The sequence below is a fragment of the Oxyura jamaicensis genome, chromosome 2, assembly GCF_011077185.1.
Source record: "Oxyura jamaicensis isolate SHBP4307 breed ruddy duck chromosome 2, BPBGC_Ojam_1.0, whole genome shotgun sequence".
In the NCBI taxonomy this organism is placed as follows: Eukaryota; Metazoa; Chordata; class Aves; order Anseriformes; family Anatidae; genus Oxyura; species Oxyura jamaicensis.
This window is the reverse complement of record NC_048894.1, coordinates 83,929,314-83,946,917: the sequence shown is the minus strand read 5'-3', so window position 1 is coordinate 83,946,917 and position 17,604 is coordinate 83,929,314. Positions and strand designations below refer to the sequence as shown.

Here is a 17,604-nt window from a genome sequence, read left to right as displayed (position 1 = left end):
AGCAACTTCACACACCTGGTAAAACATTCTCACGCTCTGTGGAGAAGCTTTTCTCTTCTAAGCCTGTTTCTAACCACAGAACCAGACAGAAAGGACATGCTCAGAATAAGCATATCTGTCCTATTGTGCCCTGAAATGTGCAGGTCATCATCTTGTTGATGTTATCATGCAATGGAAGGTTCTTCTGCAAGATTTTTCCCTTACTTATGAGGAAATTCTGATACTAAGATTAATTTTTCATAGAAATTTGTAGCTTTGTCTCCTTGAGATGGACAGCCCAGACCTAAGTATCAAAGCTGCCAGCAAGGCAGCATGCCCACTAGAAGTGAAGACAGCAAACAGTGCTCAAAACTTTTCAGAGATTCAGGCTCTGGTTGTTTCTAGTTGGACGCCAGAACTGTTTTTTTATGTACAGGTCTGAACACCAGAGCTGTCATGTGAAATACATATAACATATTTTTTCTGATATATGGCAATGCAAACGCATCTGTGAATGGATGTACTTAACAGGTCTGGAAAACTCCTGAGTAGGCTTGGCTAGTAGGAGTGGACATACCAAGATGCTAAACCAAAATGTATTATCCAAACCATATTAAAAAGGGAAGATAAAAAGACTTTTTGGCCTTGTTTCACATCTTATTCTTTTGCACATCCATAGATTCCGTGTAACTCCACCAGCTACAATAGACTCTCTTCATTCTGCAGCACATTTTGGCTCAAATTACTGTAATATTCCAAAGGATATCAGCTTAGAAATAAAATTACATGCAGTATGAACAGAAACTAGACCTGGGGTTAAAAAAAAAAAAAAAAAAAAAATGTAGCAAGAACTGGAATTCATGGTTCATTTTTAAAAGCATTTTATTTCCTGGACTCTTCTAGATACATTTTTTTTTTCCCATGGTCATTCTAAAAACAAAAATACACAAATTACTGGAGGAAAACAGAGTACCCAAAGTGACTGCTTGTTATTGCCCAAGCATCTGGTTTCCTGGGATAAGTGACACTGCTGCTTCTTACCGTAGTGCATGTTTAGTCCAGCACCAGCCAACTCCTGTTGAAAAACCTTGCAATTTGGCTGAGCTAGCAGAGATCATGGGCTAGCACTGCAGAAAGCTGATCTTCCCATGTGGGCACGTGGCCATTTCCAAACAAATCTTCACTTATTTCCCAAAAGTTCACTTACGTCATTGCTAGCAGCATCAGCCATTTGCTCAGATGAGGCTCCAGGTGTTTTCTCCATAGCCACTGTTGCAGACTGGTCAGCATGGCCAGCTGTAAGTGATAAAACCAGGACGTTAAGTAGATATTTTCCTCCATTAGGAAAGATGTACAGCAAAACCTCCTCCATACTGGACATACAATCTCTTTAAAAACTATCCATCTCTTGGAGTCTCTGCATTACACTTCACTATTTCTTCAGAAGAATAAACACATAGGGTATTTGTGACTTTGTGGCTTTTTGCCATAGCTTGGAAAGCTGAAAGCTCTCTAGCTAATGCATTATTTTGTTTCAGTGATCTCATGTTCAAAGCATCATTTCCTTAGCCTGTGGCTCTCCCGTGGGGTCAGTAAATTCTACATTCAAAGAAGATTTTAATTACTTGGTGAGTGACAAGCTGGAATGGTGATGCGAGTCCTAATCCCTCTCTCGAGTGGTGAATTGAGCTTCTCATCATTAGTACTTCAGACATTATATCAAAGATATCATGGGAATAGCAGTCATCAATTTACAGTCAGCCAGCTGGAAAACAAGATATGGGAAGGACTCCTCCTCACCCCACCAGCCTGCAGGGGTCTCTGGCAGACCTTCCCCTCCTTCCTCCTAGCAGTATAGCATGATACAATAGATCTTTCTTCTCCTTTCTCTCCCATGTCTGTTCCTTCCTTCAAACCTACCGTTCCTCAGCTTGCTTGAAAGAGATAAATTAACATTTAAAATGTGTTCCACTTTATTCTTTCATGTTTTATTTCCTTCTCCTTTGAATTATTTTCCAGCTCCTTGTCTTTTTTAAAAAACATCATAACACATTCCTCTTCTACCTCCTGTGCTCCTACCTTGCTCCTTCCTTCTATCAGAGATGCATGAACCTTCTCAAATTTGCATATCTCTGAATTTCAGCAGCCAACACCACTCCTCTCTCTTCAGTGCCCAAATCCCACACCATTCCCTTTCCTGGGCAGCCATGTGCTCCCTTTGTCCCACCTGGTAGTTCCTCACTCCTTGCCTGTTCCAGTTTCATCAGAATCCTCCCACCTTCTTCTTCCCTGTCCTACCTGAAGCTGTGCCATCTCTGCTTATGCTGTGGCCTCTGCTTCTCCACCTGTAGCCACCTGCCACCAGTAGCTGCTTGCAGACATTTAGTCTGCAAAAGTAGAAGAATGAGAGTGAGGTATTATACAGACCGATAATTAGGGATGGGCCTCAGCAGTATTTTGTAGAGGCAAGAAGCAAGATTAAGTCAGCCCTAGCCTTGTTGTCAGCCCCTGTATTACAAGCCCAGTCCTACCTGGAAGCCCTTTGGCTACAAATAATGATTTTGAGCTGACATAACCTTCTAAGCAAAGCTCCCTGCTAACAAGGCTGCACAGCTTTAGCCTGGCTCAGGCTACAAGGGGAACAAGTTCATGGCTGCTTGCAACAGCCCTGACAAAGCCAAACACAACATGTTGCTCTCTGCCTCCATGTTACGTAGCAAAGCGACACCAGCACGCGTGGGCTGGAACGAGGAGCAAGAAATAACATTGCTGCAGGGCATCATTACTTTCGATCTTCTGGCCTTGATTGATTTTAATGATGTGAATTTATAGCTGCATTAGCTCCGAGGGTGCTCCTATCATGTTTTGTGTTTATTCTACTATTCATTATATTCCACTATAAATCTATTTATCATATCTGAAAATATGCTGGGTAGCAATGAAATCATCCCATTTTCCCATAGTTAAGTTCAATATAATCTTTAGTTTTTTAACAGGTGCAGATGAGACCTCCAAGTGTTTTGTGATGGAGAGAACAGCCAGTAGCAGATAAAAAGAACAGACCTTTGCTTGAGTCACACAGCAGAGCATTGGCACAGCCAAAAATGAGACCAGGACTTCCACCTTGCACTGGTCCTTACACTAGGCCATGCTAGGAACTCCAGTAAGAGTTATTTTCTCCTCGGTAACCTTTCAATTACTGCAGAGAAACATTTACTGAGTCCTTTTAAGTAACCTCAGATGACCTTGACCCCTTTAATTTTAACATCCTAGAATTTTGTGCCATATACAACCTATAAAGTATAGAAACTGCCATAGAAAAGCTTTCATCTCACCTCCTAGATGCTGAACTCCCCCCACAATCTGTAGAATCACAGAATAAAAAGCTGGATCCAAGCCCTCACTCAGAGCACCACTAACGTTGCTGCTTCCTCAGGGCCTCATCTGGGTGAGCTTTGGACATCCCCACCACCTTCCTGGGCACCTGTTCCAGTGCTAGCTGCTCTCAAAGTGAAAATTAATTCCCTTATAACCTCTCAGTTTCTCATGCTGCAGCTCTTGCTTGCTGCCCCTCAGCTTTTCTTCTCCCCAGCCTGCCCCTGTAGGTAGCTGAAGATGCCCACAGCCAGGTAGAGCTGCGGAGCCCACAGCATGTCCGTCTCGAGCCTCATGAAGCCCCCACCTCATGTGTCCTCTTGGCAGCAATTTCTGCATTTGCTCACCACAAGGGTACAAAACCAGACTCAGGCTTTTAAAGTATCCTGACTTAGAGAGAAGATCTTTGTACAGGAATACACCTGGACAAGAACTGAGCTCTGCCTAACCTTGCTTTGTGGAGATTTCAGCTGTGGTGTACAACAGAAATGAGTGAGTCCATTCCTTTAATTTCAACCCAGGTTATCTGTGTCTCTCAGGAAGAAAAAATCTGAGTGAAGGAAGAGCTGAGCCAGCTGGGTGAGCAAAACAGAGACAACCTGAAACAACAAGCACTCGTTCTGCTGAATGTTCCAGCAGGAACTGCTAACCCACCCTGGGCTGCTGGGTGACAGTGACAGATCTGTCACCACTCTCTACTCTCTAAAGCAACATCATAGAGTGCTGCAAAGTACAGTGTTTACAAATATAAACAACGTATGAACTACCCATTCCCCCTGCATCTCTTTCCCCTTGTATCTCTTTCCCCTTGCATCTCTTTCCCATTTCCCTCCTCAAAGGAGTCAGAAGAAGCTATAATGTTTTGTCTCACCTCCTTTATTTTATTTATTTTATTTTATTTTATTTTATTTTATTTTAATGAAAGCATTTGTTTTCTTACTTGTGGTTGGCAGGCACCCAGCTGAGGTATTTTGGCAATTCTCTAATTTTTCTAAAGATTCTGGAAAAAAGAATGAACCTTAAAGAAATCTTCAACAATTTGTAAGTTCAACACCTGGTAATAAATAAATAAATAAATAACACAGAACAGTTTAATAGTGCAGTTGGAATCACTTCCAATCCCCTTAACAAATAACATTATCATAGCTTTGCTGAAATTCATGGCAAACTACCAGCCCAGATGCAAAATTTCCTCATCAGCTCTCAATATAGCTGTGGCAGGAAGGAAAGGAAACGTATTGCCACAGGTGTTACCATCTGCTCCCTGGTCTGAAAGGAGAACTTTGTTTTGGAGCTTTATTAGCCCATTCCACTCCCTCCTTTCTGAAGTTACGTGCTCTAGTATTTGCTGGGCTTTGATATACTTCGGTGCCAAAGACTAGAAACAGGCAAATAAGCAAAGCGTGCTGAGGGAGATTTCTAGGGGCATAAAGAGGAGACAGGCACCAGACTCCCAACACTCTTTTCAGGTAGCTCTGAAATAAAGTACTCTCTGTGGGTCTACCTTTATTTTTTCTTACCTTAAGTGAAATTCAGCTGGATTTTTGTGTCCCTGTGACAAGCATACTTCCCTGAAAAATGGTCTCCTCGCTACAAATTTCTAGAGGCTAAGCTACCACTCACTGCCTGCAGTGAAACACACTGAAAAGTCAATAGTTAAAGGAGCGAAGTATGGTTTGATTATGCTAGATAGCCAACTACTGTCCTAAATAAGAAGCTTAGTATTCCTGTGGATGTGGCCAAAATGAATTACAACAAGGTCCTCAGATGGGCTGGAGCTAAATATACTGGTGAGGTCACTTCTGCCACTTCTTCCATCAGTTCCCCATGTTCCATCAAGTTCAACTTCGGGTCGCTCCTCTTAGCCCTGAAGCCTAATCCAGCACAGCAATCACTCAGCTTCTTCCCTAAGGCCCACTCTGAAGAAAGCAAAGCCAACAAAACACTCAGAGACCCAGCAGCAGAGTTGCCTAGAGCCAGGTGTTGCTGCTGAGTAATGCAAATACAGCCTGGGGAAGGAGAGCCAGAAGGCCAGAAGATGTATTTCTTTATACTAAGTATGTGCACATTATTTTATGGGAATTTTGGCACTGCTGTGTGTGTGTGTGCGTGTGTTGGGGGAGTGCATTTCTTTGTCCTATCCGAGTTCAACTTGCACACTGAAAGCCCAGAGCAGTTTAGAACCTGGAAGCCAAAAAAAAGCTGAGAATAGTTTTTAAGATAAAATACCAACTATCCATTTCAGGCACCACAGTAAAAAGAAACAGTAAAGGCTAGGTTAATAGAGATGAACGCAGAAAATATAAAAGGGTTGAAGAGTCATCAAGCTGATTAAAATTTTTTGCCATAAAGATTATGCAGAAAACCCATAAAAGAGTTACCTCTCAGTATGTAGAAATGGAGGCAAATGAAGAACTAGAAGTAAAGTCTGGGCAACATGAAACTGATTATAAATATCGGATGCTATCAAAATATTTGTGTCAGAGAGCAGAAATAAGGACACAGAATTCAACTTCCAAGAAAGCAAAACATCCAGCGAATCAGATTCAAGTTGTGTTTTAATATTTTCTTTAACATAAAGGACCTCAATCTTCTTGAGAACAGGAGATGATCAGCGGTGTACAGGATAAGTGCTCTTGTTCTTCAGGATGCTGATCTCCATCCACCTTGCTCTGTTTACCTATCTTTTCCCAGTCCCTGTGGTTTTCCGCCAGAAGATCTCTTTCACTTTAGTCCATACGGTTTCATTCCTTAGTTTAACACTTTCTCAGTGTTCAAAATCCCTCTCAGTCTAGAAAAGGTGGGAGTAGGATTCTTCTAGGTTCTCTCTTCTTGTAATGCAAGTTGAAAAACAGCAACTACAGGTTCTCCACAAGGAAGGGTTTGGCAAGTTTTCCTGTTATATTGTTTATTCAAGGCTGTTAACAAACAACTTTTCTGTGAGAAGCAAAGTTGTGTTTTTGCAGTAGCGAATTATTTTTCTGTATTCCAAGGTAGCTGCGTAGTCATAATAAGGAGAAATGCTAAGTAGATAAGGGGACAGTAGAAGGCCTCACTGTTCCAAAATAAGGTAGAAGCTTGAGAAAAACAGGATGAGCAGTGTGAGAACAATAAAACAAAGATCACAAGTTCTCAAAACATAAGAAATAATAAATTAAAGGGTTGAAAAAAAGAAAAATTGTACATATGTGGTATAGAGGCGCACCGAGTAGCTTGTGAACCTGTAGTACTCAGCCAATGAGGAAACGGGGGAGGTGATCAGGTGTCGGGTAATAGGGAATAAAAGGTTATGATTTGTTTACTAAAATGCGCTCCTGAGTGACAGGACGCCCGCCAGTGCAATCGCGAGTAAAATAAGCTTCACAGAAGATCCTGTCTGAAGAAAATTATTTGAGATTTTTCTCACATTTGCCTATCATATTATTTACAGAAAGCAAAAACCTTCTGAGGTTCCTGGTTTTAAAGTTATACTTTCAGTGATTAAAAATGTTTATGCATCTCCTTAGAAAATAAGTGTATGTAAGTAGTGTTATTGCAAAAGGGTTTTACAAAATATTTTGGTTTTAAGAACATTTTAATCAATCTAATCTTTATTATTTTCTGATTTCCTAAAAAAAATAATTAAAAAAAAATCACTTACTTTATGGACATTTTATGTCCTCTACATGTATTTATTCAGCCAGTTGATCATATCCTTTCTTCCTTCCTCAATATAAGGTTTATCCTGAGGATTGATATTTTCTCTTTTACGGTGTACAAAACCATGAGTCTGTCCAGGGTAAATTTTAACTTCATAATCAACTTTACAGTTTTGTTTAAGCTTCTGCTCCAGCTCGGTGACCTGTAACAGAACATATCATCTTGGCTGCATACTGAATTAGCACGTTATGTATTTACAGACCTCAAATTAACCTTTTTTTTTTTTTCCCTCTTGCCTCTTTCCTCCTAGCAACTCCCACATATAAAACTACTGTATTTTGCAACAGAAACAGAAAACATCTTTTAGTGTCACTGTAAAACTTCGGGGACAAACACAAATTTACGTAGAACTACAGTAAAGAGGAAAAAAAGTGAAATTAATTTTCTAGTTTCTCCTAAGTGTATACCAGGTTACAAAACAAGGATGAAAAGCATACAAAGATAAATATCTCTAATGGGAAACTCACTTGCTCCAGTGGGATGTGATCATCATTTTCAGCAAAAATGAAGAAGGTGGGGTGAAGCAAAGTGGATCCGTTGTCAAAGAACCTGATCACTCCTATGGAAAAAGCAAAGGCATATGAAATGATTCATGTTGGTTAAAGCGGTTAAACCACTATTAAAGATACACAATGAGAGTGAATGCCATGACCTGGTGGCCTGCTGCCCATGCAGACCCCAGCACAGCTGACTCATCAGTGAAGATCCATGCACTTTGGCAGAAGGATAGCAAAGTGTTGCAGAATATCACTATTGCAATGTCTTTTCCTGTGAGCCCAACAGCAGAATAGAGTACAGACACATATTTCAAACAGATTTTCCAAATATTGAAAACCAGACAGTGGGCAGCACCCTGCCTGAAGACTTATGGAAACGGAGCTAAGCAAGGTCCTAAGACAAAGACCTACCTCAAAATAGCTGCTGGATCCTAACAGATATGAAAGATTTGTCTAGAAACTATTTTGTTTTCACTAGTCAAGAGGAATCCGAGATACGCTGAGGCCCTTGGTGTCCCTTGTACTCTGTGGTGCACAGAAGCAATCCTGGTCGTGCCACTCGAATCCTGCTGTTTAGGATTGTTTCTGTGCAAGAATGTGGGTGCATAAAGACAAACTGTGCAAAGATTTTTTGAAATCATATCACCTTCTCCCATAAGATGTCATGTTAAGTTTTGTTACAGTAATGCTCCTCCAGGATAGCTCCTGCTCTGGTCATGCTCTTTCACAACATAACAGGTCTTTGACACTTACCGTAGAGGGACACCCCCGTCTTTAAATGAGGATTTTTCAGCATCAGATGTTGTACTGCTGCTCCACCCCAGCAGAACCCAATGGCACCAATCTTCTTCGCTCCACATTGCTCTTTTAGGTACTTCAGGACAACATCAACTTCTCTAAAAAAGGTAGGTAAAAGTGAATTAAAATTGGAGCTTGGTTCCACAGTGGCCACGGCTCAGAGGCTGACTGAGCATGGGTCTGCTTGTGGAAGCTAGTGAGCATTTGCATCATTTGTGTTTTTTCTCTTTCTTTCACTTATTAAACTGTATCTATCTCAACCCACAAGTTTTTTCCCGTTTGTTCCTCCTATTCTCTCCCCTGTCCTGCTTGCAGGGAGTGAGAGAGTGGCTGTGTGTGTGCTTGGCTGCTGGCTGGGGTCAACCCACTACACTTGCTTACAATTACTCATTTCTAAATTATAGGACAAACTGCAGGTGAGAAGACAGGAAAAAAAACATGTAAAGTCACTCTTCCCACATCACTGTAGCTAGAACCTAAAGTGATTTTATAAACAGCAACAAAATTAATTTCACAAGTGGCAATATTTGTCCTATAGGCTAACATAAAATAAATAAAGAAATAAATAAATAAATATTTAAAAGAGACACATCCAGTCGAGAACATCCCATTATCACAGATGTGACTAGAGGGAGGTAAAGTGTTCCCGGGGGACACAGATACTTCATGGAATCGTGGCAGCAAGTTTAATATCATTGATTCAAAATCAACAGCAGCATTATGTAATTAAGCCAGGTCAGATAAAAATGGTTAAAAATATAGTTCGAAAAATGGCAAAGTAGGATTGTTTAAAGTTTCTGGGATCTGATGGGGAGCAGGACAAATGTTCTCCAGTTAAATCACATTTGGTGACCATGTTTGCACCTTAACAGAAACTCATAGAAGCTGTGACTTCCCACAGGAACTGAATCAAACCGAAATGGAAGGAGCTTGCTGTATCCCCTAGCCTTTGTCGGTTCTTTTCTTTTGAGTCATTGATCCCCTTTTTACTCTCTGCACAAGTAAATAGTGGTCACTCTTACTCTCATTCAAAGATCTGCTTTTCTCCAAAAATTATTCCTCACATAACCTTCAAGCTTAACACTTGAACTGCACAGAATTTTTGTTTCTGGACATACATCTATATTTGATCCATTAATAATTTAGGACCTAATCCTGCATCTTTACTGACGCAAAAAATCCTACTAAAGAAGCACGTCCACAAGCTGGACCATGAACAACAGTTGTACTTGTCTATTTTGCTGGCCTGTCGAGTTTTCAGCCAATCATCAAAAGAAGCCCAGTCATTCGAAGGTTTCCACCCTTCTTGTCCCACAAAAAAATCCGGGCAGATGGCTCTGCAAGAAAAATAAAAACATTTTATACCCATGAAATAACACTGAGAAAGGATTGAAGGGAAGTCTGTGTGTATTACAAAAAATTCATTTTGTTGAGTACACATAGAATTTAGTCTCCATCTAAGCATTTTACATGCAACCCTCATTATTTTTCCATGTCTGATAAATACAGTTAGCACAACTTACAGATATTTTTTCCTTTTAAAATTCATTAAATTATCTTTTTTTCTTTCTTTCTTTCTTTCCTTTTTTTTTTTTTTTTTTTTTAATTGCAATTGAAAAACCTTAGTGGTTTCCTACCAAATTAGAAATAAAAGAAAACCTACAATTTACACAGTCCATACATTTGGGCAAGAAGGAATGCTAACCCAGTAATACAGGGAAGTGGATATACAATACTCTTCACATATCTGAGACCTTATTTCTTTCTCTGGCACAAGCTGGTACACTTCACTTCCACAGAATTACTTTCAGCTTGCCTGGAATTTTTGCCATAGCAGTGAACTTGCGAACGTGCTATGTAAGGGAGGAGGATGCAGCTGTTTCATGCTCACAGAGCCATTCCAGTAACCCAAATAAAGATGCAAAATATTCCCCCCTTTTATTCTTTACTTGCCTACCACCTCATTATGGTGGGACTGCTCAACAATGATGCTTTAACAAAAGGAAACTCTTTATAGAAGCCTGTAAATGAAGCCTATGAAATTGTTCATGTTTGTATGGATTAAAAAAAAAAAAAAAAGAAGAAAAAAAAAAAAAGAGAAAAAAAAAAAAAAAAAAGGAAACAGAAGGCATTTGCAAAAGAGTAGGATTTCTTACATGTATCCATTGGCTGTTAGCATATCAGCCATGTATCTCGTGTTTGGGAGTTGCCATCCAAATATATCATGAATCACGATCACAGCTTTGTCTGTGCTGGCAGAGGGTTTGGAAACATAAGCCCTGATATGCTCAATTTGTACTTCCTGCCCACGGCCGCCGTAGTCAAACCTGTCTCCTATGTCACACGGGCAGGGCCTCAATTCGTTAGCCATGTGTGGTATCGCCCTGGGAAGAACAGAAAACATTCATGTGTGAATGTCACAGCATACCAGAATGGAAAAGATCAAAACACAGAGGTATCACAGACTGTTGAATTTTTGAATCACTACACCTACTGATCATTGATCAAAAATGCAACATCAGTCAATCAGCGCATTGGGACATCTTTTTTAAGTAACAACCTAGTTGGTTGTCTTATAAACTCTTGTCTTATCTTATAAAGTTGCTTATCTTGTAAACTCTTCTGCGGGAACCTGGCTCATAACTAGGGCTTGTTTGCCCTAAAATAAAACAGGAAAAGTAAAGAACAAACCAGCCAGGCAACCATCAGAAATTAATTAAATAGTGATGAAGCCAGCTCTTTTACTCTTCATTACGTATAAGTCCCTGTCAGGAATGCGTTCTTTGTTATAGACAGTAAAGGCTTAATACAGGACTTTGCATTTTGGAAAATAATAATAATAATAATAAAATAATAATAATAAAAAACACTTGTGTAGAAAGACATAATTACACCTTGATTAATTGTGGCATTTTCCTTATGGATAAAATTTCCTATAGCAGACATTATCAATGTCAAGAAATCCTTTTTTTAAACCAGCATTACCCTCAGATATGGGAGATTTTGAAGGAGGATGCTTAAAGAAGGTGTCCGAAAAATGTACTGATCAGTGGAAGCCAGAGTATAAATTTTTAATAATTAAAAAAAAAAAAAAAAAAAAAAAAAAAAGGAATACATTCAAACTCCAAGACAGATAAACAATAAAAATGAATGTAAGGAAAAATCCGTGAGTTTAGCCAAACATTTTATGAACAAGGTAACAGTAGGGTATGGTTAAATTATTACAAACTATTGCTTAGGTGAAAATAAACAAGTTATTCACAAAGGTCAAACCACCAACAGAGACTAACACAGGTTGGTGTAGATCCCTACGCTCTCAAGTTAATGATTTTATGCAACTGACCTTAGATTAACCAACTGGATGTACTGACTTCATATTACTGCAAAAAGACTCAACTTACCTGAATATGCACAGGGAATCTCCAAGTTATTCATGAATATGGAGAGAATTTAGGTAAAGCTTTGCCTAAACTTCCTCCAGACAAACTGCAAAGGCCCGTGAGCACTGTCTAAGAAAACTTCGCTTAGTACAGAAGCAAGGATGTTCAATATTGACAGCTCAGGAAGCAAGCGCCAAACTCAAGTCTATGAAGCAATGTGGAGGCTCATACGGTATACCAGCCATATAGACTTACAGGCTTTGTAATGTAATCAAAGCGTACCAGTGTTTCTACATTTGCTGTAGTATGCACTATATGCAAGTAATATTTCCAATTTCTGAGATTCTACTGAACTAGTTCTTAAAAATGTATCTCCCCCTCCCTTATATACAATAGATAGTGTTCTAGGAGGAGATGTAAGACCACATCCATCACTGCATTCTTTCTGCTCTACCATCCCAACCTGCAAGCACTAGAGCATTTGAAGGCCAGACAATAACTTCAGCTTTCAGCAACCTGAATCTACAACTAGAAAAATATGAAGATGTGCTCTGTGGCTCTTTCACTTTCAAGAGGTTCTCCTGAGTCTCCTACTGCGATGTCTTGCCCATCTTGAGAAGGAAACCAACAGATTTCCGAACTGCCACCTGGAATAATTTGGGAAAAATGTAGCACTCTAGTACCATTTAAATGAACATGAACTCTTAAAAAAGGCACATAGATAATGTGCAAGTCCTCCAGACACACCGAGTTCAGCCTCAGCAGACACTTGCTTTATGTTTCTCGTGAGGAAAAGCTGTGAATGTTAAAACCAAACCCCAAAACAAACAAACAAAACACACATACCTGTAGCACAGCCGATGTGTGAGACAGCAGAGCCAAGCCACAAGTGTGCAGCGAGGACAGCGAGCACTGAATGGGATCACGAAGAAAGTGCTAACTCATAAAATGGAAGGGGTGAGTGCAAGGATCAAGTTTCTTCAAATAAGAGTTGCGTAATTTACTGCCTTTATCTGTGCATATCACAGAGTCACAAAGATAGAATTTCACTTTTATTTTTAAGCCTTTAATTTTCTTGTAAGTATAAGCAGGGTGTGCTACTGTGACAAGTCATGCTGTATCTGAATACAAGACATTCCCTGTAGCTTATACAAAATGGTATTAATATTGGGAATTCTTCCTAACTTATGAAACATGTTTACTTAGCTGAGCAATTCATTTAATCTTTTTTTTTTTTTTTTTTTTTTTTTTTTTTAAGGGTGTTCCTTTGTTTTTTCAAAGGTTGGTGTAGTATCACTTTCAAACATTATGCTGGTATTTTCAGTTCCTTGGACTACCTATACATTGGTAACAGAGAAATCTGAAGTCATCGGCAGGGTGAGGTAGTGACACAGAGACATCATTTCAAAGCCCTATACAAGACAGAGCATAGCATAGGAAAAATATTTTCTCTTTCAGCATGAGAACAAATAAAATCTGAAAAGGTAACACTTGTGTAGATTACTCTACATATAATTATAATAAATGTTTTAAATACTGATACATTTTTATCCTATCAGGACGTTATATATTTTTTCCCTTTTGAATTAAAGTGACTGCTTGATCCTTGTAACACTCCCATTTGGCTTTCTGATCTTCTTTTTGTTGCATAATTTGTTTATTCTTTAAAGAGCTTTATGTCAAAATAGCAGTGAAAATTCACTGTTTCTTCAGACGCACATCTGAAAAATAACACTAAATGCACTTTTGTCCCGTGTTGACAAAGTGACCCGTTTTACAATTTGGTCATCACATATAAGCTGTTGGCCCATATGCTAAATAATTCTATCACTATGATTTGTTTACAATTCCTAAAATGACACCGAATGAAAAAAGCCTACTAAAGAATTCCAGAGTGAAATCATAAGGTTCAAAACCCAATTCTTTTGGTAGTATTTTTTTATTTGGGGGGGGGGGGGGGGCCGCTTTTCCCACTTGTATATTACAAACTACATAAATTACAAATTACAAAAATCATAGCACATAAGGTTAGATTCTCCACAACTTCAAAGAACAGTAGTAAAATAAATGAGGAAAACTGGCAGTTGAAATCATTCATAGAAAAAAGACACTGCAGCAATTCCTCCAGGAACTTCTCTTCACCGAGATTGCTTCACCCCACACTCACTTCCTTGCGTGACTGTACTGTGCCTGTGGAAACTTTCCTTTATAAGTAAGACTATTTTCCATGACCTTAATATTAACATTAAACTTTATAAATTAAACAGGTTTTAAATTGATTTCTTGTTGATTTTGTGTTCCTTGATAATCCATTCAGATTTTCCCCTTATAACTTTTAATTAGAAATCAAAATTTAATTCTAAACATTCACATTCTCCATATGTGCAGTTGACTGCACTTTGTACTATAAACTCGAAATGCCAGGTCTCACACAGTGAGCTGCAGTTTTATCGTGAAGACTTGACCGCACTTGTAGTAACTTGTATTTACCCTCTCAACTTCTAACAAATGCAGCATCTCAGTTGTTTTTTTTTCCCTTTTGCTTAGTCACAGTATTAGTTTTACAGTACACATGCCATTTAAATATTTATGAATGACAGCCGTTCTCTAAATTATGACCTGATCATCCTCTTACACAACAACTTACCTTCTAATGCTAAGGGAAATCTACTGAATTTAGGGTTACCTAGGTTTTACACTGAGGTAATTAAGACACACTAGACCTCCAGACCTCTACATTCTTCTCCTGGAAAAAAATGTGTTATAAGAGCTGCATCACCCAAGCAACAGATAGATTCATACGTTAGGTATAGACGGTATCTTATCAAAAGCAACACTTCAGCAGCAGTCACAGGTCAGAATTAGAGTTCTTGAAAATTCACAGGAGGTAGGTCCATCCTTGGCTATTCAACACAATGCCCCAACAGGAACATCTAGCACAGAAAGACCCTAAACTGCTCCCTGCCAGGATGTGGAATGAGAGGAAAATCCCCTAAGCAGCCACTGCTAGCCACCAATGAAGGCTGGGTGCTAAGGTAAATGCAATCTTGAGCTGATGCAACACAGAGATTTTTGCTGTATCATCAATAGAAAAATTACGTAACAAGATACATTGCGCAAAAGCATTTAATATTTCTTCTTTAAGCAGTAACCATGGTTTGCAGACCACAAAATAATGCCCTGTTTGCCATTTGTATTATACTTTTGATTTCTGAAACTGATCAGGAAATTGTCTATAGCATATCACAGGACCAGAGGTAATGTGAGAAAGAAGTACTCAATCTGAATAACCTGAGACTCCAAATTTTGAAACAAGACTTGCACACTAATGTCACTTGTTAAATAAATACCTGCCACCAGGGTACCAGCTAAAGAATCCTAGTGTCTCAGAATGAGTTCCACCAAACAAACCGTTTGTGTCCCTAAATTTTGGGCATGTGATTTACATGGTACTTAGATGAACAGTGGCCATAGCATGCAAACATTATTCTACCATTAGTACAACTTATTTCAAGTGTTAAAACTAAAACCCAAGGAACTGGAAAATATTTCACAGCATATTAAGACACAACACTGCTAAGTGACATCTGAAACTGCCTCAAAAGAATATAGCATGAAATTGAGTTAGAATCTACTGACCAAAAAAAAAAAAAAAAATCTAAAATATTGTTTGCTTTTTTCAACAAGCTCTCCCTCCTAATTTTCTAAAATGTGTTATCAAAAATCTCTACAGTATGTTACATGATTATGTTATAATTTAATTTTTTGCTCTCCTATTAAATATATTTATTCAACCAGTTGATCATATCCTTTCTTCCTTCCTCAATATAAGTCTTATCCTTAGGATTGATATCTTCTCTTCTGTGATGTACAAAACCATGAGTTTGTCCAGGATAAATTTTAACCTGATAATCAACTTTACAATTTTGCTTTAGCTTCTGCTCCAGTAAGGTGACCTGTAATATAGAGGATAGTCACAGTTACATTAATAAAGATATATTCCATGCTGCTGGTCCTTAGCTTATTTATCATTCAACTCCCTGATTTATCATGCAGACTAGACACTAATAACCAAGCTCGCTATGGGCAAAACAAAAAGTAAAATTATATAAAGAAAAAACACTGTTGCAATAAGGGTCTAGAAAGTCTGTTAGAATATAAAGGTAGGTACAACAACCTGCGAAGATATGAATACAATAAAAGTACTTCCTACATACACAACATATGAAAATACTAAATAAACTGAAACTGAGTAATAAGCCTCCAACAGACACCTATGGATGCAATTTGGCTTATCATATGTGGTTTATGAGTGTATGTGCCTGGAAAGCTTTAAAACCATTTGTATGTATTGTTTAGAATGACATAAATGAGGGCAAGATGGCATTTTTTTCAAGTTTTAGGAAGATCTCGTCACTTCCAAATGTTATATAAACACCAGATTTTTGAGGGACCTCTGGGGAATATGTAGTCCAAATCTTATTGTCAACTACAGCAGGTTGCTCGGGGCCTTGTCCAGCTGGGTTTTTAATACCTCCAGGAATGAAAACTTCACAACCTCTCTCGGATTCAGATATTACAGCACCCTCATAGGATTTTTTTTTCTTATGTTTAAGTGGAATTTCCTATTTTGCACTTTGTCCCAGTTGCCTCTTCTCCTTTCACTGAATGCCAATGAAAAAGTCTGCCTCCATCTTCTTTATTCCCACCCATTTCTCTGTCACTGATAACTTCAAGTAGCACTTTGAAAACCATATGCTCTTTCATCTCACTAAGACTTTTTAAATGTGTTTTATTTTATGGCTAATCAATCATGAGCATAACAGTTTACATAATAAATCTTTCTTTCTCTACTTCAGACTACACGTGCAAATCCAAGTGGAAATTCCTGTAGACCAGATCTCCAATTATAAACTTGGACTTGTGCGAGTGATATAAAATATCCTTCTATGAACACACATGCATGGGAACAAGCACATCATCCTGCATGATGGCCTCACTTCACAGGATATGTGGAGATATCTACACGTAAGGCTTATTAACTATGCTTATTAACAGTGTAGACACTCATTAAGGCTTCACAGAAAATAGTTGCCAGTAATGTTGGGAAGTGGAATGACCAAGTGCTCGTAAATCCCAGACTGAATGTTTCCTCAGCTGCCCTAATTCTATCCTTTGTGTAATATTTCATAATGTTACTTCTCGGGCGTGGGTATGTCTACATTTTAAAGTCCATCATTCTATTTATCACACAAATTTGACTAAGAAAATTTGTAAAGTGAACAGAATTTGTGAATACTGGATGAGACAAAGAATCACAGAAAAAAAATTCTTCTTTATTACAGTACTAGAAAATTGATTATTAATAAACATTTTTTTTTAATTCCATAAGTATGATCTCTCTAGCATACTGGCTAGAGTTTGCAGCAATAAAAATGGATCCTTTTATCAAAAATTGAATTTAGGCACATATATTTGCACACAAGGGAGAAGAGCAAGTGCAACAAAAAATTAGTAATTCTCAGTACAGGTGTTTTTCTGTGCAGTTTAAGTGCACCTTTTGTACAGAAGGTAATTGTTCATGGGCTTACCTTGTTCTATTTGCTTTATACTAACTTAAAAAAAAAATATATCAAATGCAGCTAAAAAGAAGAAACAGTCTTCTAAATCACTGTTCCTCATCATATCCTTGACTTTATTTATTCCACTAACTTTACACTTTCATGTATTTTCTTCACTGTGAAGTCTGATAAAATTATCATGTCTAGATTACCCAGAACCAATAGAAAGAAAGAAAGAAAGAAAGAAAGAAAGAAAGAAAGAAAGAAAGAAAGAAAGAAAGAAAGAAAGAAAGAAAGAAAGAAAGAAAGAAAGAA

General features: G+C 38.3%; 1 protein-coding gene and 2 long non-coding RNA genes across 5 annotated transcripts in view; 1 reads left to right on the top strand and 2 right to left on the bottom strand.

Moving 5' to 3' along the window:
* Positions 1 to 6,909: 6,909 nt before the first annotated feature.
* On the bottom strand, positions 6,910 to 12,840 carry LOC118161788 (carboxymethylenebutenolidase homolog). 2 transcript variants are annotated; one of them, XM_035317429.1, is made up of 6 exons: positions 12,575 to 12,840; positions 10,505 to 10,732; positions 9,578 to 9,685; positions 8,304 to 8,446; positions 7,521 to 7,612; positions 6,910 to 7,195 (listed from the first exon to the last, which is right to left on the bottom strand). In XM_035317429.1, the coding sequence occupies exons 2-6, from the start codon at positions 10,717 to 10,719 to the stop codon at positions 7,016 to 7,018; spliced, it is 738 nt and encodes a 245-aa protein (XP_035173320.1). In that variant the 5' UTR covers positions 10,720 to 10,732; positions 12,575 to 12,840; the 3' UTR covers positions 6,910 to 7,015. The 2 variants fall into 2 exon arrangements, with proteins under 2 accessions (XP_035173320.1, XP_035173321.1); XM_035317430.1 differs by lacking the exon at positions 12,575 to 12,840 and adding an exon at positions 11,750 to 11,903.
* The window catches only part of LOC118161797, a 10,687-nt gene continuing 5,652 nt past the window's right edge, over positions 12,570 to 17,604 (top strand). The window contains exons 1-2 of the long non-coding RNA XR_004748172.1: positions 12,570 to 12,685; positions 16,588 to 16,756. This is a non-coding gene — a long non-coding RNA (uncharacterized LOC118161797). The remainder of the gene's footprint in view (positions 12,686 to 16,587; positions 16,757 to 17,604) is intronic.
* LOC118161799 overlaps positions 14,873 to 17,604 on the bottom strand; it is a 5,617-nt gene continuing 2,885 nt past the window's right edge. For both annotated transcript variants that reach the window (XR_004748175.1, XR_004748174.1), the window contains exon 3: positions 14,873 to 15,684. This is a non-coding gene — a long non-coding RNA (uncharacterized LOC118161799). The remainder of the gene's footprint in view (positions 15,685 to 17,604) is intronic.

Coding starts and splice junctions, on each gene's coding strand:
- LOC118161788 (XM_035317429.1), bottom strand. CDS start 10,719: ATGGCTAACGAATTGAGGCCCTGCCCGTGTGACATAGGAGACAGGTTT. Junction 8,447..9,577: donor CAGGCCAGCAAAATAGACAA/GTACAACTGTTG, acceptor TACCTTTTTTAG/AGAAGTTGATGTTGTCCTGA. Junction 7,613..8,303: donor GACGGGGGTGTCCCTCTACG/GTAAGTGTCAAA, acceptor CTTTTTCCATAG/GAGTGATCAGGTTCTTTGAC.